This window comes from Melanerpes formicivorus, unplaced genomic scaffold, assembly GCF_026170545.1.
Source record: "Melanerpes formicivorus ecotype bairdi unplaced genomic scaffold, bMelFor1.0.p_v2 SCAF_4, whole genome shotgun sequence".
NCBI lineage: Eukaryota > Metazoa > Chordata > Aves > Piciformes > Picidae > Melanerpes > Melanerpes formicivorus.
In genome coordinates, this window is record NW_027142356.1 from 8039133 (window position 1) to 8061629 (window position 22497).

The following is a 22497-nucleotide window of genomic DNA, read 5'->3' on the forward strand; positions in this document are numbered from 1 at the left end:
AATGTAGGTGTCTGCCTTGGAGAGATGTGCAAATCCAAATTCTGCATAGTCCTGTGTTATAGCAGTGATTATGCAAACTGAGGATGTTGTTTACTGGCTTAGCCAAAGAAATGCAGCTGGTAAAAATGAAAGGATGCTGGCAACTACCTGCTCTGCTTTCAGCCTGAAGTAGCTTGGTCAACTATTACAGGGACAAGGGGATGTCATAAGCATGCAAAGTGCTGACAGAGCAGAAGTAATGAAAGCTTCCAGATGCTCAGTTAGGCATTGGTGGGCAAGGAGATAAAGGTGCAGGCAGTCAAAAAGCACTGGCTAATGATGTGATCTCAGGAAAGCCTAATGCCCAGATGGAGTGACATTTCGGATCCCTTGCATTTCAGTGAACTCAAACCATAAGGAAAATACTCTATGTACTTGTTTCTGTTTCCAAACTACAATTGTGTGCCCTGCTGCTTTCAGTATATCTTTCAACCCTACCCTATTTTGAAGATGTTTCACTTGATGAATTCAACAGCTTCATTGATTCTATATCCTAAAAGGCTAAAATGTACTCTTCTTCAGAAAGAGATAGGAATGCAGGTAAAGTGTAAGAAGTTCATGTTTCATTTTACTTTTTGTATTAAGAATTTGATGTTACTGTTGTCAGCCCAGGGACCCAAACTTCCTTCTTTAATTGTGTTAGGACAAGCCTGGGTCTTGTAGCCAAATCCAGGTTTCTGACAATCCTTTCCTGTTTGAGGCTGTCCTTTCAGAAAGATATAAGGCCAGATTCACAGGTACCCTCTGGCTGTTTTGTGGAGTTCTGCTGACACATAGCAGCTATAAACTTCAGTTAACGGGCCAGTTACAGCTGCTCTGTGTCACTGAAGTGTATCTGAGAATCTGGCCTCTGCTCTGTATAAATCCTTTTAGGAGGAATCTAATCTATGTTTTGTTTTCTTCTCTTTTGCAGAAAGATATATGAGGAGGAGTAAGTATTATGACTTTCTTACATGCAAAATCATCATTAAAATATCTTTAATTTATCTTCAGGATGCTTAAAAGTGGAAATGTTAAGAACACAAGCCTTCTGTGTCGCTATAACCCATAGATTTTTCCAGGATATATGTGATAAAGACTCAATTCTAATTTCTCTAAGGCTGTGTAGTTTTCTAATTACCACTGTCCTAGCTTTGCAATATCTTTCAAAACTTGTGGTTTATGAAGCTGCTTAATTTGGTTACCAGTTCCTTCAGAGCCCTTTATTATCACCTGTCTTATAAATGTACTTGGAGAGCTCTGATGTCTGCCAGAGTGCTTGTCAACAACATAGTGTCAGTCACTGAAAACCAGACACTCTGAAATCATTTTGCATAGGACTCTGTACACCTTTACATGTTAGGTTCACAGGCAAAGCTATTTGCAAGGTGATGACTCCTTTGTTAGCCCTGTATAAGAAATCCAGCTTAGGATCTTCCTTCTGACAGTGACTGGAAGAAAATCAGAACAGAACAAACTTTTTTTCAGCACTTGGCCAGACTACTCACCAATAACTTGTGGTGAATGGACTTCTGTGCTAGATATGACATCTTTGAAAAGCTGTAAAGGAGAGTTTATCTCAGCTGCAGTTTCTGGACATCCAGCAGGTTTGGGTTATTGAAATGCAGCATCTCCTGAAACTACCTGCAGGGAGAGGTCAGAGGAAGCTGAACTGAAGAAAATTAGTACAACCCCTGACAGAAATGTTAAGAGAGAAAAGAAGACCAATTGTGCTCTATATTGGTAGGAGAGGAAGATCTGTAAAGTCAGAGAATTTGTTAATCAGCCAGTCAATTGCACAACGTAAAACATGCTTTGAAGGATTTGCATGTTGAAATTCTACAGTTGGGGGGTTCAGGCTTTAATCTATGAAAGGAAATAGTTTTTCTGCATAATATTCTGATAAGGGACATTCGTGTCTACTTCTGCCTCCCAGGGAGTGGGGCTCCAAGAGGAATGAAATATCCAGAGAGTCACACTAAGATCATGTGAGACAGCAGTACATATAGAAATAGCACAAGCCTGGCTGCTCTGCTTTGCATAAGCCCTATCAGTTTTCTCCTTCAGTTTCCAGTGGCGGATACAGCTCCTCTTCTGGGTTTAAACTGGCTTTTATAAAGCTGTGTGGAGTATGGTGACTCAAGTTTAGCTGCCAGACCCTCCTCGAGCTTGGCTACCTCTCAAGGTGCCATGGTGTTTACACTCCTCATTGACCATTAGAACTCTTCAGAAATGCCATCACCTGCAGCTCAGCTCAGAGACTGCAGTCTCAGCAGCTCCTGAGCAACACCACTCCCAAAAATCTGGTTAACATTGAACGGGAAAATATAGAGTTAACTCACCCCAAATGGTTCCTGATGTTGCTGCTCCCAGATTGCTTTTCATTCAAGCATGATCAAGAAAACAATTATATAAATACCAGACACTGCTGCCCTTTGCTAGCAGCTTGATAGGTGAAATTCTGCTTGGCTTAACAACTGTACAGCCTCAGTGAATTCCCTGGGTTTGCATGAGAGTCTTATGGCACAGTGAGTTATTTGCCCTACATGTCTTGTACTAAAATGAACTCACGCACAGTAAACCATGAAGCCCGAGCCCTGAAGTTGCACTGCAGCCTACAATGCCTGCACACCATTTCTAAACTGCCAAGCTGAGTAAGACACTGGCCTCAGCCCTGCTGTGCTGTGCTGAGAGATGTGTGCCACTGGACCTCGTTGCTGGGTAATGAAAGCAAATGGAACTAAATCCTGAATCACCTATCTTTGCATAGCCATCACCACCATGTGTTCTTAAAACAGGCAGGAATCTTTCTGCATTTGTGACTGCTCTGTGGGGGGAGGGAGGCCGGGTATGCTGTGAAGCTCGCTGTAGTCAGCCAGCTGCGTGCACTGCAGAGCTACGGAAATCATTTGCGATGAGATTAGTGCAGCTACATCTGACCCAGAATACTTGCTAAATTCACAATAACACTGAGGTGGGGGGCAAGGCTGAAGTAGCATCACAAATGAATTAGCAACTTCATTTTCTGCATAATGGATGTCACAAGCTGTTACTCATCTCTTTTGGTTGCAGCAAGGCCGTGTGCTGCCCAGCGGCCGGGTGTGTCCTTACAGGGCGCATTGCAAATGGGACTCGTCCAGGGAGAGTGGCTATCATCAGCTAATCTTGCTGGGGAGAATGAGATGAGTTGAACTTTGTGGCATTTAGTGCCCCAGGGAGTCATTATCTTAAAACAAACCTACTATCTCTCAAACCATATTGCAAGACTGTGTCATGCAGATAGGCGAAGAGAGGCTGTTTATCACTTGGGCAGCTGTCCAAAGTGCAACTACAGAAAGAGAAGACACTTGAAGATTTTTTCCATTCATGAGGCAGCTTTTATAGATTTGCATTCATGGGGCTTTTCAGAGAAAACAATAACAATTTAAGATTCTTTTTTTTTCCCCCATTATTGCTGCCAGCAGCTGAAAGAAGGGAAAACAGCTCTCTATACTTAATGTTGGATACAGGGGAAATGAGAGGGATTGAAATGATGAGAAGGTTTGAGGACATCAAGAAGCCTTAAAAGGCATCTACTGTTAATTTTTTTTTTTCACACAGAACTTTTTTACAGATAATGCCTGTGTGAGAGAGATGGTTTAAATATGCAGATGTCTCTTCTCAAAGGCATTCAAATTGTTAGTTAATTAGTCAGCAGTAGGGATTGGCTCTTGTACTTTTTATACATCTAAAAGTGGGAATGAAAGCTTTTTTTTTCCCCCTTTTACTCCTGCTGCAGCACAAAACAATAGATGTCAGCCTGCAAAACCAAGTGGCTGTTCCCTGGGTTTTGTACTTTCCTTCTACATTGTGTTATTCCATCTTTCCACACTCAGAAATCCTTTGCCTAGCATTAACTCATGAATAGTTAATGTCAAACAACCCTTTCCCCTCCAAAGCAGCCTTTTTGGGCTTGGAAATGGAAAGCTTGTGCTACCTTAGTGCTCTTCATGCTCTTATCAACAGCTCACACAAAGGGGATGTCTGTGAGTCACAGGTAGTTCATGCCAGCAGTGGTGCTAGAGCATTGCCTGGTTTGCACAGGAGCATGGTGTAAAGAGGAGAGGCCATAGACGTGTCTGCCCTGCTGCTGGAGCATCAGCAGTGGCTGACCTTGGCCACCTTGCATTGCCTACAATGAGAAGACCAGACCTCATGTTTCTCCCAGCCACGTGGAAAGCAATGAAGGCACATATGGCTCAGTCCTGCCTTTCCCTGTTTCCTCCCAGGCTGCTATGATGGCCTGCAAACTGCACAGCCTCTTTCCCTTTTTCATTCTAGAGAGTGTGAGCAAAGGCTTTTGTCCAGCATGGGGCTGGATCATGAATTCAGCTGGATGGTTATTCCCACTGCATGGGGCGCAGAGAGCTTGGGTGGCCTTCATGCTTTGAGCCACTTGAGTGCCTGGGGAAGCTGCTCTGCTGCCTCTGCCAAATCAGTGAGAATGGAGCCTGGAGCTATAGAGCATCTCTGTGCACTGCTGGAAGTTGTAGCTTTCCCACCCTCATCCTTTTGCCACTCTATGCAGCTGTCTGCATTACCTTTGTGGAAGGTGACTTCCAGCAGGTTGGATCAAGTCTGGGTGAACATCTTGTATGTTCAACATTTTACCAGACCAGATCTGGTACTCTCAGAGGCTCAGGCATCATTAGAAATAACTTACTGGCAGCCAGCAAAGAAAAACCACAGGTAAAAGACATTGAAACTTAAGGGTCACTGTGGTGAATCGAGAGATGTTGTGAGAAGGGATGCAGCTTGAATGGGCATGCAGCAGGGAGATGTAGCAATTTGAAGCCTGAGGGGCCACAGCAGGATGTAATAGCCCTGCTCATGTGCATTTATCAAACTTCCTGTTATTTGTTCTGCCACCTACATCTCCCTTCTTGGGTGTTGTGGTGCGTAAGTTGTACCAGATGCACCCCCAGACTGAGCGGGATAGTTTCAGTGGAAATGTCTAAGCAATAGTCTGGTATGTTGCTGCAAATACAGAAAGCTCAGTCCTGGTGTGCTTTTCTCACTAAGGGGGTGAGAGGAGGGTTTCATTTACAATGGCTCCTGTTCCCTGACAGATGTATCTTACTTCTTGACTTGAGTGGTAAATTCACTTCTATGACTCAGTGCAAAGCACTGCTCTGTTTTTGATATTTTCTGTTGTTGAAAGCTCAAGTGAAGGGCATAAAAGGCAGCAGCTTCAATGCTTAGACTAACATAAGTTTTTGTCTTCAAGGTGTTTCTCCTTATGAGATGGATTTTTTTTTTTATACATAAATTATAGAGGAAAGCCAAATCTAATGGACATGGGATCCCTGATGATCAAACCAATCCAACGGGTGATGAAATATCCCTTGTTACTCTGTGAACTCTTGAATTCAACTCCTGCTTCTCACCCTGACCACAAGGTGCTACAAGATGCCCTTTTTGCTATGAAAAACATTAATGTGAACATCAATGAACTTAAAAGAAGGAAAGACTTAGGTAAGAAAAAGGCACAGTAAGTTCTTCTACCTTTGTAGGTTTGGGCTGACAATTAGAAGAGAGGTTTCAACTCCAGTCACATCACTTGAGCAGATTTGGTTTAAGTTGTGTAGTACACTGGATTTCAAGAAGGTAACAGATGCCTTAATGTCACTTGTCCTCAGCCAGCTGTGCTATCTGAGTGGTAACTCCAGAAATATGAAAATGATCACAGGATGTTAGGGTTTGGAAGGCACCTCTGGAGATCTTTGAGTCTAACCCCCTTGCCAGAACAAGACCATATAATGTAGTGCAGGTTGCACAGGAATGCATCTGGATGGGTCTTGAAAGTCACCAGAGAAGGAGACTTGACAACCTCTCTGGGGAACCTGTTCCAGTGCTCTGTGACCCTTACAGTAAAGAAGTTCTTCCTCATGTTGAGGTGGAGCTTCCTATGCTGTAGTCTACATTCATTGCCCCTTGTCCTGTCACAGGGCACAAGTGAGAAGAGGCTGTCCCCTTCCTTCCTAACACCCAGCTCTGAGATATTTGTATACATCTATTAGATCCCCTCTCAGTCGTCTCCAGACTAAAGAGCCCCAGGTCTCTCAGCCTTTCCTTATAAGGCAGTGCTCCAGTCCCTTTATCTTCCTTGTAGCCCTCCAAGAGACTCTTTCAAGTAGATCCCTGTCCCTCTTGAACTGGGGATCCCAGAACTGGATGCAATGTTCTAGGTGGGGCCTCACTAGGACAGAGTAGAGGGGGGAGGAGAACCTCCCTCAATCTGATGAATGGAGTCACGTTCTATCCATGTTCATTGTCCATAATGCAGTTGTGAACATTGGAAATAATTAAGATGCAGTAATAGCAGTATTTCTTACAGACTTGTCTAACTCGACTCTTCCCGAGGCTGGCCCTGGTAACAGGGTTTTCATCATCCCAGGCATTTTCACACAAGATTATAGCAAGTGACATCAAAGTGTCTACTCTCAAATATTTGTGTGTCCAGTCCTGTGAAAAGCCCTGCAAATACAGATTGTTAGTGTCATGATATTCTCTGTCTGCAGTGCTGAAGTATAAGAGGAATGATGATGATGAAACCCTTAAAGAAAAGTTTTCCCGGCTGAATATCCACTCCATTAGCAAGAAATCCAAGAGGGTCACCAGCCATCTGAAAATACTGACAAGGGGAGAGCCTCAGGTACTGACTCATCCAACTGCAGATTTGCACTGACAGCTTCAGTTCTACTTTTGCACTGGGCATTTTTAAAAACATGCTGGAAATGAGGTTTGTGGTGTTGCTTTTATTCTTGCATCATTTGTTAAGTCATTTCTGACTGTTAGAGAAGACAGGAAAGATCTTTGTGATGGAAATAGAAAACAACTTAATGTGCTCTCCACCTTTTTCTTTTTTATCTAAGAGTTCCTCCAGTTTCTGATCTTCATCAGAGAGGAAGTGACTGATAGTTTTGTGACACTCAGCCTGAGATGCTTTGCAGATAGACTGACAATAGTTATTGTTGGTGCTGAGAACGTCTTCAGTTTGTCTCGCTCCACAGGTTCCAAACCCACTGAGGAAGATGAGCAGTACTTTTGATTAGGAAAGGCCATGGGGTTTTGCCTCTAGATGTACAAGGACCTGAAACCATCAAAACTACTAGAGGCAAAGACCTCTATGATAAATCCAACGGGGAGCGTTGGGGGGCCAAAAGCAAACCAGTTCTTCATCATTTTGAGGCTGCAATTCAAACCCTAGCAGGATAAACATTTTCAGGAAAGCTTAAATCTAAACTTCAAAGAAAATCAATTACAACTGACCTTGAAAATGGTATCCAGTGCACCTCACTGCATGACATGGTTGATTATACAAAGCCACTTGCCTTTCTGGATGTGACTTTACTTTTTTTCCTGGTTTGGTTTTTTTATCAGTGATTTCCTCCTTTCTTTGATGCACACTACCCACATTTATTTTGTCTGTTCGCTTATTTGTACCATGGAAATGTTTGTATTCAGAATGGGTGACCAGCATGGCTATAAAATCAGAGGAAAACAGGGAATTACATTTGATTAACAGATGATGTGCTTTTTCTTTCTTTGTTTTCCTCCTGTATAAGCTTCTGCTTTATGTTTACTTGGTTTTGTTTTTTTTAAGTATGCTTAAAGCATTTGAGACGAATTTTAGAATCAGGATACATCTGTTAAAGATTTAACCTTCTCTTGCTTAATTAGATTAACAAAGTTGCCAATTCACATCTCTAAAACACACCATGGTACCCTTACAGCAAGACCACTGAAAATGAGACTTGATATTTCTCAAATTCCTCGTGTAAAAAAGTAGACAGAAATAAACCTATTTTCAGGTGGGGTTGGTTGTCTTTTGGTTTTGTTTTTGCTTTTTTTTCAGCTAGCATAAAAAATAAGTAGAAGCCTGTTTCCAGCTGCTGAGGTTTCTAGCTGAGGAGCTGGCATTGCTCTAGAGGTAACAGCTCCATCTACAGCCTGCCTGGGGAAAATCTTCCTCATCAACCGCATAAGCACCCAGGCAAGTAAAGCCAGGAGAGGAAAACATCCTACAATTTCCACTGTTGTTTCCTCAAGTAGAGCAACGCTATACAGAAAATGAGAAGTTTTATTGGCATGCATAGGTGTGCTTGTAGTAAAGCATCTCCCTGCTTCCACAAGGATTAAAAATTAAGTTCTCTGTGATGTTACCTTTGCCTTTTCTTGGATTTCAACCGGAGTTTGAAATCTGTTCTGTTTTCAAAGGGAGGAGTTCAGGGAAGACATTGTATTTCTTCAGCAGCACTCTGGATGTTTCTCTTTTGGGCTGCCAAAATAACAGTGCAAACATCTGTTTTAGGTGAAAGATCAAACTTTTAATAAGGAAGAAAAGTTGTTTCGAAGTTTAGAGAAGACTGTGAAACTGTGTGTGAAGAACATTACACTCTCTTCACAACATCTACAGGTGGGTACAGGCTGTTCTGAAATCTGTGGCTGAAAATCGTAGCGAGCTTAACATGCAGTTCTGCCGCTGGTTAGGCAACACTAAAGAAGGTGCTGTCCGGTGGCACAGTTACCACTTCCAGTCACTGCTGTGAAGCTGTCATGTGGGTCATGCACTTCTGCTGCAGTGGAATGCCAGCTGGTTCTCAAAAAAGCCAAAAAAGATGATTTGATTTGCAGCCACATTAAATAAAATGTCCAAAAAATACATCTTTTGGGTGTGTGGACTCCTTCCTTCATCCTGTTGCTAGGTTGTGCTGAGGGCTAGCATTAGCACAGAGTGCTCAAGTGCTGTAAATGTCTTTGCTTTAATCCCCCTCTCCAAAGATGTGGGTTGGTTTGTAACTTAGCAGCTCTTCCCTCTCGTGGACCACTTGCCAACTCTGTACATGGCATGAGGCCCTTCATAGTGTAAGTTTGACCAAACTGGACACACAGTTTGTCTGAAAGGTAGGTAAGATCAATAGCCAGCTGGCCAGAGCTGCTTATAAACATTTGTTTCAGCAACCAGTAGAAGGTCAGTGAGCTAAGCTGACAAGGGCTTGCCTGGAATGGTGTTGACAGTTCCTTATCCAAATGGATTCACATTTCCTGAAGATTAAAATTCAGAGTAAGTGAAAAAATACCACTGTAGTCCTACTAGTACTCCAAAAGTGGCATTAGGGTACATGGGTGTTGAGATGGCTTCTTGCTGAGGAGTAGCTAACTTCCACTGGGACATTCATGAGGTTGGGGCACAATTTTTTCAGCTGGACATTAACAGCTTGATTCCTCAATAGTTTATGTTGGGAATAGATAGTAAACCCTCCCAGAATGGCTGGAAATTGCACAGAGATGGAAAAGATTTGATTCCTTCAGTTTTATTGCAGTATCTGCATAAGCGAACGCAGTATATTAAACCAGATCATAATACAGTTTCATCTTCCTGCCATCTTCTCATTTAGGACTCTATACACCTGGCTGCACAGAACATAGCTGGACTCCAGGAAATCTTGGAAGACAAAGATGACCAAGTCAACGACTGTTTGAAAAAATGGAACAACACTGCAAATCTCTGTGAGGACCTTGTAAGTTTATACAGCGTCCAGTGGTAGATAGCTACCTTTATGTGTGAGAAAACAGGAGTATGTGAGGAAGACTAGGACAGAAAGAGAAAAAACATTTGGAACCCATTGGGAAAGATGAATGTGGGTGGGTTTTTTTTTTTTTTTTTGTTTGCTGTTTTTTGGGTTTTTTTAATTTGGTTTCTGTAAGAAGTAAAATGAAAATTATGCATAAGCACACTGTGATTGCCCTAGAACACCTTGAGAAAACTTCTCAAGCTAAATTCTGGGGTTTGAATTAAGCTCTTTGTGCTAAACTTGCTGAACTGAGCTTCAGGCAAGAGCAGTGGATCTCTGCTTTGCTATTGTTACTACCAACACTTGTAGTTGCAGAGTGAGTTTCGTGATCTGTGTTGCGCCAGTGAACTATTAGCTCCTGGAATCACGGATCTGTGAAAATCTCAGCTTTATTACCTTTCCAAGTAGGTTACTATCCTCCATATAGAGAAACCATGAAAAATCTGAATATAGCCCAAGCAATTGAAAAATAATGTAATAGCTTTTCAACTCGTCTCTTGCTTTCAGGGTTCAGACGAGCTCTAACGCCTGGATCTCTTAAGATAGACTAAAATGTCTCTTCAAAATAGTGCAGGCTGCTTCTTCAGACAGCTGCACAAGCTGGAAAAGTTCAGAGGTAGAAATGTTCTTATCTATATTTTCCTAGGTTTGTTCTGACTAAAATAAAGCCATTCAATCCTTCCCAAAACACTGAAAACAGAATCTGCCAAGAAACAGAAGGATCTTTGACACAGACCACATCCTCCCAGATAATGACAGGGAAGAAAGATGTTTGATTTTCCTTCCTTTGAAGTCCTCACATTTGAAAACAATCTCCAAGATTAATGTCAATAATTAGAAGGATATTTTCAATGTATTTTCAATGAATGAGTGCATCAAGCACAGAAGACTACCCCTCTATCATTGCAGTGCTGAGTGTGCCCAGTATGGAAGAAGCCTCCAGTTGCAAAAACATCAAAGGAAAGCATAAGCAATTCCACAAGAAATAGAACAGAAAACTTCTTTTCAGAAAAAAATAAATCTGTAACTCCTGTTGGCTCATGACCCTACTATGCTGAAGAACAATGTCATTAAAAAAAAAAAGATAATCTTAAACTTAGTTGTCCTATCTGTGGATATTGTCATAAACCATAGTGATCTCTACGGAATATCCATTTATTTCTGTGTCTTGGATTTACAAGGTGACAAGGACTCTCTCTCCTGTGTGTCAGGGTTTCTAAAAACACCTGTATTCTGACATTGCCTGAGGAGTGGATGTTATATAGAAGATATAAGGGAGACCTTAGAGCAGCCTTCCAGTCCCTGAAAGGGGCCTACAAGACAGCTGGGAAGGGACTTTTTACAAGGTCTTGTTGTGATAGGACAAGAAGGAATGGATTGAAGTTTGAGGAAGGCAGATTTAGACCAGAGATTAGAAAGAAATTCTTTGCAGTGAGGGTGGTGAGACACTGGAACCGGTTGCTCAGAGACATCATGGATGCCTGCTCCCTGGAGGTGTTCAAGGCCAGGCTGAATGAGGATTCAAGCAACCTGGTCTAGTGGAAGGTGTCCCTGCCCATGGCAGGGTGGTTGGAACTTCTTCAAGGTCCTTTATAATCCAAACCATTCTATAAATCTATGAATCTCTGAATCTCTGTTCTCACTGGACAACCCATAGTGTTCTTTGCATGATATCCTGAAAGGGTGAATAGAATAGAATAGAATAGAATAGAATAGAATAGAATAGAATAGAATAGAATAGAATAGAATAGAACAGAACAGGTTGGAAGAGAGCTTCAAGATCATTGCGTCCAACCTATCAACCAATCCAACACCACCTAATCAACTATGGAGATGTCAGCAATGAGCTCAGGTTTTTCTCCTATGTGCATATGTCAATAATGAATATCTTCTTCTCTCTTCTGCTTTAGGGCAGAAATCCATAATAGCCTCTTCCAGAAATCAGATCCAACAGTTTGGATATTTTTTTCCTTAATGCATCAACAATTGGTTCACAGGTTTTAAGGTGGAATAAAGTAGAAACTAGGTATGAAGGGTAGAGGAACAGCTGCTCCTTTGTTCTCACATTCAGCTCAACAACTTAATTCACGTAGATCATCCAGGAGCTTTAATATGATGATGAGTTTCTCTCACTACAAGCTTGTGCTGTATTTGAACAAGTGACTTACAAAAAAAAGAATTTTTATTTCATGCAATATTAATCCCTTGAGAAAATTAGAGACTAATGAAAAATTCTGAGTAAGACTTAGGGTTTTTTACCAGGTGTCTAATTTTGTTGATTACTAGAGATAAAACCAACAAGCATAACATAATTTAATCAAATCAAGTGATTGTATGTGTTTGCTTAAACAGGAATTGAGTTACAGCTGTTTCCAGGGGGAAAAAAAGGGGGGGAAGAAAAAAGCTTTGGTGGTGTTCAAGGCTGTGAGACTGCCATTTAACTAGACCTCATTGCCTCTAGACTGCATATTGGCATGGGCCTTTCATTTATGGAAATTCCAGCTGTATTGGATCAGTTCACCCATCCTTGCCCAGTTTCCTCACAGCAATATCATACTAAGGGCATTACTGCAGGCTGCATGCTCCAAGGGACCATTACCATCAGCAGACACTTTAAGCTGCAGAGCTGTTGCCTCTCCTTTGCAATGTTATGAAGGAGATTCTAACTCATGCTACAACCTGCTTGAAGCTGCCTTTGACAGCAACACCTTGTGAAGAGTAATTAACAGACTGCTTGATTGGCTGCCATCAGGCTTAACTGTAACTGGGTCTGAAGGACTGTATGAATACAGTAGTAAGTAGGTCTGTTTTATACCCTTCCAGATGGCTCAGCTGGACAAGCTTGTTTTGACTCCTCTCTTGGCACTACAAGCCTTGTTTTCAGGCCCACAGAAGCTCATCCAGAAGCGCTATGACAAGTTGTTGGACTACAACAGCTACCTTCAGAAGTCAACAGGTGAAGAGCTGGACCTGGCAAAGAAAGACTATGAGGCTCTAAATGCACCGTTAGTGGAAGAACTTCAGGTCTTCAACAGAGCTGCCAAAACGATTGTGTTGAACTGTCTGCATTGCTTCATGACCCTCCTCAGGAAGATTATATCTGCAGCACTTCAGTCAAATTCTGCTGTGGTAGTGCCTGTTCCAGTGAGTACATAGAAACAGGTGTAGCTCTGCCTTTGTTTCTTTGTTTTTTTCTTTCTGTGGAATTTGGCTAGAGTTATGTAGGACACATACCTACAAGCTACACTGATTTAATTTGTTCTGCTAAACACAGTCAGGTTTGGCTTTTTCTTTTTCCTTACAAGCTCAGCAAAGGTTAAATGTTGAGCTTAAGTTTTGTCTGGCCTTGGCTTCTCCTTGAGAATTATTCTAATGCAGTTGTCCCAGCTGCTACAGTGATAGTAATGGGGCAAGACCATTACAGTAAGGCAAAAACAAAGCAGCTGCTAGCACCTCTGCCTTTGTTTCTTAGCATCTACCTTGTGTAGCCCAGAAAACACACAAAGAGAAATTCTAAGAACATGGGTGAGCATTTGTGTGGCTGCTAGGCCTGAAGAGTCACAGGTAACAGCAGAAGAGGTGCAGGTTAGGATTTCTATGAAAATCAGGTTGATTTTAAACCCAAAAATGCTGCAGAAGCTCCTGCAGACATCTCTAAGGAGTGAGGAATACCTTTGTCTGTGTTGGCATTTACAGAAGGTTCAAATCATTTCACTTATGCAGGCAGAAGTACCAAAGCTGCCTGTCTGAACTGCACAGAAAGGCATCAGCACCTCCAGCCCACTCTACTATCTCTAGGCACTCTGATCATTACTTGAAGCTTGAAGTTGATAAATTATTCTTAATTTGTGTAAAAATCCTAGTGTTTCAGTTTTGTTGTACTTTTGCCTAGAGGGCTTGATCCCCTTGAGAAAGACAGCTGCAACAGTACCTTCCACACATCCCAATCCACTCACCTGAACTGGACCAAAACTCTAGATAAGAAACACATTGTAGTGAGGCAGTTCTGGAGTATTCCTTTACACCAAGGCTTACACACAGCACTTTATAGTCAGGGCCAGCTGAAAAATTAAGAAAGCAAGGTCAGGAGCTGTGCTGTTTAATGGGAAAATGAATGCTTTTCCCACAGGAAGAAATTGCATCCCTGTAATTTGACCATTTCATGTTTAAAAAGCTGTTGTACTGAGCATTGTTTTCTGTGAGGCTCTGCCTACAAAATTACCTTATTTATCTTTTTTCTGTTTACATCAGCAAATGCATTTGGGGCTATGCACAGACCAAAAGCACTTATCCAGTGCCACAGACAGAGCTTCAGCCTACCCAGTGATTTTTAATCTGGTGGCATCACCCAGTTGCACAAACACACAGCTGTAAATCACTCCAAACCTTACAGCACGCTGGCCACTCTTGATAGCTGCTGAGATGCACATTTGCATCTGAAAGCAGGTGGCTCAGTAGCATTAGTGCAAGGCTGCTCATTTTCATCACTGTTTAGAGTATTTTTTAACGATTTAACTGAAATTAGTGTGTCTTTTAAATCTAACAGTAGTCATTAGAAGCTTCCTTTAAACATGGACCTTTCTTTTCTTTTCATCTCCTTCATAGCACACTCTGGGCTTTGCAGAAAACAACAGTAACTTCTCGGATTTCCTGATTCCTAGCTTTCAGCCCTTTAAACCAAATCTGCTCCCTCGAATCTCCCTGCCATTTTGTTCATGAAATCTAACCCACCTTTGTGTGTGCAGCTGTCTTCCTCAAGCATCTGTGAAGTGCAGAATCAGTTGATGGAAGAGGTTCACAAGCTGAATTTTGTAAAAGAGAACAGCGGTGCAACCTTTATTGAGAGAAAATTGAGCTTGGAAAAAAAGAAACCTGCCCCTTCTCTGGTGAGTACCATACATCCCAATTGTGCATGAAGCATCCTCTTCTGATCACTTTTGGAACAAATCCATTTTTATGATATCTAGATGGTCTGTTCATCAGGACTCTGGTTCAGGCTGTTGCAATGAAGTTGCTCCATTGAACAAGATTTTTCAGATTTTTCACTGTTTTCATCTTTTCATCACATTTTTCACTGTTATTATCTTGAAAATCAACCTGAAACTCTTAGGTCTTTAAGGCCATGTTCAGTCTAAGGTTGTATATGTAAACTTTGATTACTTCTTTTGTTAAATACTCTATCAGTGTGTCTTAGCCTTCTAATTCAGAACATTTTTCTCCCTCATCCTCAGCTCTGGTTATGTGTACTGGTGTTCACACACATGTGCACGCACATACAGACCCCACAGAAGAAGATTCAGAAGATCCATCAGACACTGAGGAAGCTGTAGGATTCCTTTTAGCATCAGTAAGGCACACATGCTCCTGTTTCTGTGTTTTGTTAGGATCACACTGATGTGCAGCATCCCTGCCCTCTAACCACACTCTAAGTGAGTATGCTTGCAGCAGTTAATAGCACCTTGCCCTCATTTAGCGAGGTAACGGCACACAAAAAGCAGACCATTTGGGTACCACTGATTCTTTCACCTAATGTCTTATCATGAAAGTTGTTATGTGACCTTAGCACAACTCAGGTGAGTTTTGGATTATGCTGTTTCTGAGATATTACATATTACTCAAAGATCATTGCCACAGAAAAACAATTAAGCAAGTGACAGTTCACATGCAGAATGCTGGCTCCTAGAGCACAGAAGACAGACTAAGAGGTCTTTAATTAATGAAATTCCTACCTTTCTTTAAAATGTGTCCTTTATTGCTCACCTATTAATACAGCAGTTGGACAGGCCCTTGCTGCATAAGAAAAGGAGATTTGGTTACATACAGCTGTGTAAGTAACTCCTTGAACTGCATGTGAAAATGTAAGAGCAGCTGCCACGTGCAGCATACACTGGGCTTTATGAATCCATGCTGCTCTAGAAATGGCTTCAGCATTATTCCCAGTGAATAAAGTTTTTGCTTTTCAGCTTGAACCCCCACGTCAAACAGAAGATCACAGGTCCAAGCTGCTGTCTACCTACAGCACAGAGCTGCTATACCAAGCTAAGCGCAAGTGCAATGCTACACAGGAATTTGATATTGATTTATATGAAGGCGAACTGGTGGCTGTTGTGGAGCAAAAGGACCCCTTTGGAAGTACAAGCAGATGGCTTGTTGACACAGGAAGTAAGTTCACTGCACAAACATCCCAATAACAGCCTCCCTTTGGGATATTGATTTATTTTCATTCTGGCCCCATATGCTTGGTTATGCTTGGTTCTGTCGTACTGTCAGCTTCATAAAACGTTTGGTTTTGAAATGGTTTTAACAGTATTTTCTCTGTTTTTATTCTGGTGTCTAGTCCTTAAAGGCTATGTGTATTCCTCCTTCCTGAGGCCTTACAATCCAGCCAAAGCACAGAAGGATGTAACAGAAAATAGCTTTGGCGACGATGATTTTGATAACATCAGCCTCTTTGTCTCTTCACGGCCCTCTGCTGACAGCAGCACAAGAAGTCCAGGGCACAAGAGGACTGACAGCAGCTCATCTCTTGACTTCTGTGAAAATCCCACAATTAGTGGCACAAGCACTGATGCTTTTCAGGATGTGGATGATCTCCAGGTATGTACGATACACACTATGCCTCTTTTCTTGTTCCTATTTCAAATCTAGAATTACACCACTTACAGTTCTAATGGTTTCCTTTTACACTGCAGAAGACTGGCACTAATCTGCCAGTATGACACAGGAATTCATTATCCTTGGTTCTTTGCCTTTCTTAAGTAGCTATGGGGCAAAGATAATCAGTTGAACTGAATCTCAGCTATGAGGTACAAAAAGAGAATCAGTTAAACTGATTCTCAGCCCTGTCTCACAGAAAGCACACCATTGCTTTACCCCACCCCACACAGAATACATCAAGGTTCTCCTGTGGAGCAGGAACCAGCAAAATAGTTCACTTTGGGGTATTTTCCTACTTACTGTTGACAAGAAAGCTGTGGCAATGCTGATCAGCAAGGCACAGAAGGGATCTGTGTACCACATTTGAATACAGCTTTAATAAGGTGATTCTCCCTGAGGAAACCTTGCTGGAAAATTCTCCATCCAACCCAAAGCTGCTTCACGTGACAGAAACAGGCACCTGGTGTGAGCTGGTAACTTTACCAGTAAGGCAATGAGAAGAGGATGCTCAGGGGAGACCTTATTGCTCTCTACAACTACCTGAAAGGAAGTTGTAGACAGGTGGGGGTTGGTCTCTTCTCCCAGTGGCAGAACAAGAAGACACAGTCTCAAGCTGTGCCAGGGGAAGTTTAGGCTTGAGGTAAGGAGAAAGTTTCTCACAGAAAGAGTAATTTGCCATTGGAATGGCTCAAGGAGGTGGTAGAATCCCCATCCCTGGAGGTGTTTGAAAAAAGATTGGATGTGGCACTTGGAACCATGGTTTAGTTGTCAGGATGTGTTAGGTATTGGGTAATAGGTTGGACTTGATGATCTCTGAGGTCTTTTCCAACCTGGTTGATCTAGTGATTCTGTATCAGAGCCTGCTTTGTTCCTCCTCACATGGAATTCCCCAGATCCTTCAATTTTACTTTTCATTGTGGGCTCTGTTCATTGCAGTCTGTCTAGAGATTGTAGACCAAGTAGTTACTACATACTTTCTGCATAGAGAACTCATACTAATTACACAATGACAGGGTAAGATATGGCTGCATTTCTAAATTCAGATTTTGGGTTTTGTGGCTTTCCTTTTACAGACCTTCTATGCTGTTTATTCATTTCAAGCAAGAAATGATCAGGAACTCAGTCTCCAGGAGTACCAGAGGGTTAGAATACTTCGGTTTTCTGACCTGAGTGGCAATAAAGAATGGTGGCTAGCGGAAGCAAAAGGTCAGAAAGGATATGTACCATCTAATTATCTTGGGAAGATGACATACGCCTAGGAACAGAAAGGCCCATTGAGCCAGCTCCTCTGAAGCAGACAAAATAATCAGCTATTGTGGTTTGCAGCGAGCCAGGCAACTCACAAGTGATTGACAGAAGCCATGGTATCTGGTACAGTGCACAGATGATACTCAGAACCTCTATCCTGCAAAGGCCATCACCTTGTCAAGACCTAAGAGAGGAAACATTTAACAGGAAGACTGATTCTGATTAACAGCCTGAAGAGCTTGCTTTTCTATTACCCCATAATTTTCTCTTCTGTCAAAGTGTCCTATATCTAGTCAACCTACAAGTACAAATCACAGCTAAAATTATGTTTTTCTTCCATGATATTTAGCAAATAATATTCAAGATGAAGAGAATTAGCCTTGGAAAAAGACAAATTCAGCCTTCAGGGATGCTGTAGCTCAGGCTGAAGTGCAATCTCAATGAACATAAACACGCCTTAAAACTTGAGCTTTTTGGTCATCTATTTTTACTTTCTGTCACTTTTGTGATGAACCTTTTTTCTCAGTGGAGATTACTGGGGTGGGAAAAGAGAAAGGGGTTCTTTTTGTTTTTTAGGAAACATTTCAACTTAAAACATACTGAAGGCAGGGGCACCAGTGGTTGGTCCCAGGGAAGAAGGCATGTTTAGTTAGATATGGAAACTGGGGGAAGGAAACACAAGGCACACGAAACAGGTTACTGTGAAATCAAAAAGGTTATGATTTTCAAAAGTATTACACATCTACTTCATATGATAGGAATCAGCAGCAATATGAAACTGTCCCAGGTTTGAAGTCTGGGTCTCCACACTAACTGCTTCATAGTGCAAGATCTGTGTAGTCAAACAAAACCTTTGCTACTAGAACTGTGAAATTTATTTTCTTTTGTAATTATTATTTTACTTTTCAAGAAGTCAAGCAGTGCCTTTCAATGAATATTTACTATCTGATTACTTAGGTTAGATACAGGGATCAGAATGTCTAGTGAATAAGCTAGGATTTAAGATGCATCAAAATGTCCAGGGAGGTAAATAAAAAGTAATTCTAAATATGGCCGCTGTTAGACTGAACAGTGAAGAACGTATCCATGAGCTGCTTCACGGCAGAATTCAAAGCCAAAAGTCCTGGATGTTGCCAAACTATGTTCAGAACAGCTGAGGGTTAACACAGCTCACATTGCATCTTCAATGAGCACAGAAAACTACAAATCCCAAGGAAGGATCTGAATGTCAAGTAGTACTTCTTTAGGTTCACTGACTACTAGGTCCTGGAGTGGTGAGTACCTCCTTGTGCTGAGCACTGTGAAATGAAACAAAGAAGTGACTGTGCCTGCAGTAGACAGAGTAATTGAAGGTAAACGACTCTGACATATTTTCTGTAATATCACTTATTACTACCTGACAATTAAAATGACAATGCTGTTAAAATTAAGGGGGAGGGGGGGCATGTGTGGCTGATACTGTGATACTGTGATCAAGGGTATACAGGAATTGTTCTAAAGCTTTTATGTAAGTTTCTACTTCCTGCAGTTGAAGTGTGGGGTATGAAGATGAAATGATTCAAAACCCTTATTGAGATGTAATAGGATGAGAAAAGTTGGGAGAGTTGATGCAAACAATAGTTTCTGCTACACTAATGAACCTATTCTCATCTTCTTTTGTGTTCCAAATGTTCATATTATTTTCCTGTAAGTGCAAAGAAAGTTCTGAGTTTTGCTTTGAAGATGAATGTAATGGATCAGAGATGAGAACCACACGATAGAGAAACTTTTCAAGTTCTCAGAGACAGACGTCCAGAAGCTGGTACATGAGACTCTGTGACCTACTGCAATCCAACTGAGCGGTAATAATAGAGAACCTGTTTTGCCTGTGTATCACCTCATGCGCTTAAATCTTGCTGTTACCATAGCAAGCCAGAAAAGAAGGGTTCTCATTCATTTTATTAATGGATGCAGATGTTGTTATGGGACTTTTTACTCTAACTAAATGAAGAAAATAAAGCTTTGGAGAGGGAGTAGCAGCTCAGAAGACTCTCCCCTACTAAGCCTGTACTGCTTTGGTGCTTGTATTTTAAGATTATAGGGAAGAAGATGCACTCAAGAAACTTTTCAGCATCTCCTACAATTCAGAATATTTTATCTAGAGATGATCTCTATTTTGCAATAGTTGAAACAGTTTTAGAAATGGCTGAATTGTACTTAGCAGACTTAATGCAGTCATGCAAGCACAATGATGAAGTGTTGTTTATTTCAGAGAGTGAAATTAATGAAGGGCAAGAGTCAGGGAAAAAAAAGAAAGATTCCCAAAAACTCAGCTTGAGACATAGGGAGAGCTTCTATTTTGAGTGGTGGGTACATTCCCTATGAAAAATCAGGCTCTGTGAAGGTGTCTCAAAAGTGTACTCAGATGCTACTCTTCAAACTATTCACTAGGTATCCTGAAGTAACAAGGAATGAAGGATCAAATACACTGGAGCTGGCCACCTCAGTGTCACTGAACTTGTGTAAGACTTGAAGGCACCTAGGAGGTCATACAAAACCCCATTGTATGGTTAGGACCCAAAATAACTTTCATATTGTGGGACAATTTATATGACTTTATTATAGGCTCATAACTGGGGATATAGAAACAATACTTTATTGCTAATAAAGTGCTGTATACCCAGGTAGATTGGTTGACCTTATTGCAGAAACTGTTAGCATCTGGTAATTCAGATGCAGTGCAAACTTCTATTTTTCTGTAAAACAGATTAATACAAACTACAACTGCAAATAATTCAGAGAGTCTTTTTGAATCCTAAGCCTTCCTACATTAAGGAGATCTACAACAACTCATGCTAGCTCAGACATGCTTTGGTTAAGGCAGTGCTTTAAATACTTGAAACTGAGCTACATCAGGGCTCCAGAAATTCCTAAGAATACAGAATGTTTTTGCAGCTCTTTAATGTAGAGAAAGTTACAGTATTCTAAGAGCTTCCTTATTCTGGTTAATTACAAAATGAATTACTTTTGATTGAAGCAGGGACAAGCTGCAGTTTAATGGACTGATCTTGCATTTATTCAAATGTGCATTTTGCTTACCTGAACCCTTGTGATAGCAGGCAGGTACAAATACTCCCAAGACTAGGTGTCTCTATTCAGGGAATATTTTTAAGGGTTGCCATTGATAACCTGGAACCTAGAAAAACGTCCAAGCCTCAGAACAGCATGGAGTCTCTGGCTGTGACCTCTGGCTTGTGCCAGATAGCGTGCTTCCCTATTGTGCCTGTGCTTGGACAGTGCTTGTGAACTTTAAAGACTCACCTTTCAAATGGTAACAGATTGAAGAATTAGTCCTTCTTATTTCTCATCTTAGAAAGCTTCACTAAGTAATTGCGTCCTTCAAACACTACCGTGTACTTTGGCTGTCATTTTAAAATAGCTTACAAAAATGCAGATACATGAAGCAGACCTAACACCTGCAATAGGAAATAACCATGACAATCATGACAATCACTGTGCCTGTAGATTACTGATAATTCCTCTTACAATATTGTTTGCTCAGAAATGGTGGAGAAAAAAAAAATCCTTTAAATTATTGCAATAATAAAAGTCTACTTTTGCAAAGATGTTTCTTCCTTTTTTTCTTCAACTTTATTTGCAAGAAGCAAAGAGCTTTATGTGCTATCCAAGAGCTGCCTTCTGTTGTGAATGACAGACAGCATCACTGCAGAATTAGTAGAGCAAAGAGTTGCTTCAGATAGTATCACATTATCACTGAGGTTGGAAGAGACCTCAAGGATCATCGAGTCCAACCCCACAGACCCCATGACTAGACCATGGCACCAAGTGCCATGTCCAATCTCCTCTTGAACACCTCCAGGGATGGTGACTCCACCACCTCCCTGGGCAGCACATTCCAATGACGAATGACTCTCTCAGTGAAGAACTTTCTCCTCACCTCAAGCCTAAACTTCCCCTGGTGCAGCCTGAGACTGTTTCTTCTTGTTCTGGTGCTGGTTGCCTGGGAGAAGAGACCAACCCCTTCCTGGCTACAACCACCTTTCAGGTAGTTGTAGAGGGCAATAAGGCCTCCTCTGAGCCTCCTCTTCTCCAGGCTAAACAATCCCAGCTCCCTCAGCCTCTCCTCATAGGGCTTGTGTTCAAGGCCTCTCCCCAGCCTTGTTGCCCTTCTCTGGACACGTTCAAGAGTCTCAATGTCCTTCTTAAATTGAGGGGCCCAGAACTAGACACAGTACTCAAGGTGTGGCCTAACCAAAGCAGAGTCCAGGGGCACAATGACTTCCCTGCTCCTGCTGGCCACACTATTCCTAATGCAGGCCAGGATACCATTCACCTTCTTGGCCACCTGGGCACACTGCTGGCTCATGTTTAGGTGGCTGTCAATCAGCACCCCCAGGTCCCTCTCCGTTTGGGACCTCTCCATCCACTCTGACCCCATCCTGTAGCACTGCATGGGGTTGCTGTGGCCAAAGTGCAGCACTCGGCACTTGGACTTGTTGAATGCCATCCTGTTGGACTCCGCCCATCTGTCCAGTTGGTCGAGGTCCCTCTGCAGAGCCTTTCTACCCTCTAACTGACCAACATCTGCTCCTAACTTGGTGTCATCTGCAAACTTGCTGATGACTGACTAGACCCCGTCATCCAGATCATCAATGAATATGTTAAAGAGGATGGGGCCCAGCACTGATCCCTGGGGGATGCCACTGGTGACTGCCCGCCAGCTGGATGTGGCACCATTCACCACCACTCTCTGGGCTCTGCCCTCCAGCCAGTTCCTAACCCAGCACAGAGTGTTGTGGTCCAAGCCACAAGCTGAAAGCTTAGCCAGCAGTTTGCTATGGGGGGACAGTGTCAAAGGCCTTGCTGAAGTCCAGACAGACCACATCCACAGGCCTTCCCATATCCCCCATATTGGTCACCTGATCATAGAAAGAGATCAGGTTGGAGAGGCAGGACC

The 22497-nt window shown here is 42.0% G+C and overlaps 2 protein-coding genes across 2 annotated transcripts in view; both read left to right on the forward strand.

Moving 5' to 3' along the window:
• The window catches only part of LOC137440592 (rho guanine nucleotide exchange factor 38-like), a 31007-nt gene extending 20381 nt beyond the window's left edge, over positions 1 to 10626 (forward strand). The window contains exons 5-10 of the mRNA XM_068136860.1: positions 953 to 970; positions 5333 to 5532; positions 6579 to 6712; positions 8372 to 8476; positions 9459 to 9581; positions 10282 to 10626. Of these exons, the coding sequence (XP_067992961.1) occupies positions 953 to 970; positions 5333 to 5532; positions 6579 to 6712; positions 8372 to 8476; positions 9459 to 9581; positions 10282 to 10296 (595 nt within the window). The 3' untranslated portion in view covers positions 10297 to 10626. The remainder of the gene's footprint in view (positions 1 to 952; positions 971 to 5332; positions 5533 to 6578; positions 6713 to 8371; positions 8477 to 9458; positions 9582 to 10281) is intronic.
• Positions 9524 to 21084, forward strand: LOC137440593 (rho guanine nucleotide exchange factor 38-like). Its single transcript, XM_068136862.1, has 6 exons — positions 9524 to 9570; positions 12459 to 12779; positions 14381 to 14521; positions 15599 to 15797; positions 15973 to 16232; positions 17366 to 21084. The coding sequence occupies exons 2-6, from the start codon at positions 12459 to 12461 to the stop codon at positions 17549 to 17551; spliced, it is 1107 nt and encodes a 368-aa protein (XP_067992963.1). The 5' UTR covers positions 9524 to 9570; the 3' UTR covers positions 17552 to 21084.
• Positions 21085 to 22497: the final 1413 nt, after the last annotated feature.

Excerpts from the sequence above, each read along its gene's own strand:
- LOC137440593 (XM_068136862.1), top strand. The coding sequence starts at position 12,459 with ATGGCTCAGCTGGACAAGCTTGTTTTGACTCCTCTCTTGGCACTACAA. Across the intron at positions 12,780-14,380 it reads CTGTGGTAGTGCCTGTTCCA|CTGTCTTCCTCAAGCATCTG; the intron begins GTGAGTACATAG and ends TTGTGTGTGCAG. Across the intron at positions 14,522-15,598 it reads AGAAACCTGCCCCTTCTCTG|CTTGAACCCCCACGTCAAAC; the intron begins GTGAGTACCATA and ends TTTGCTTTTCAG.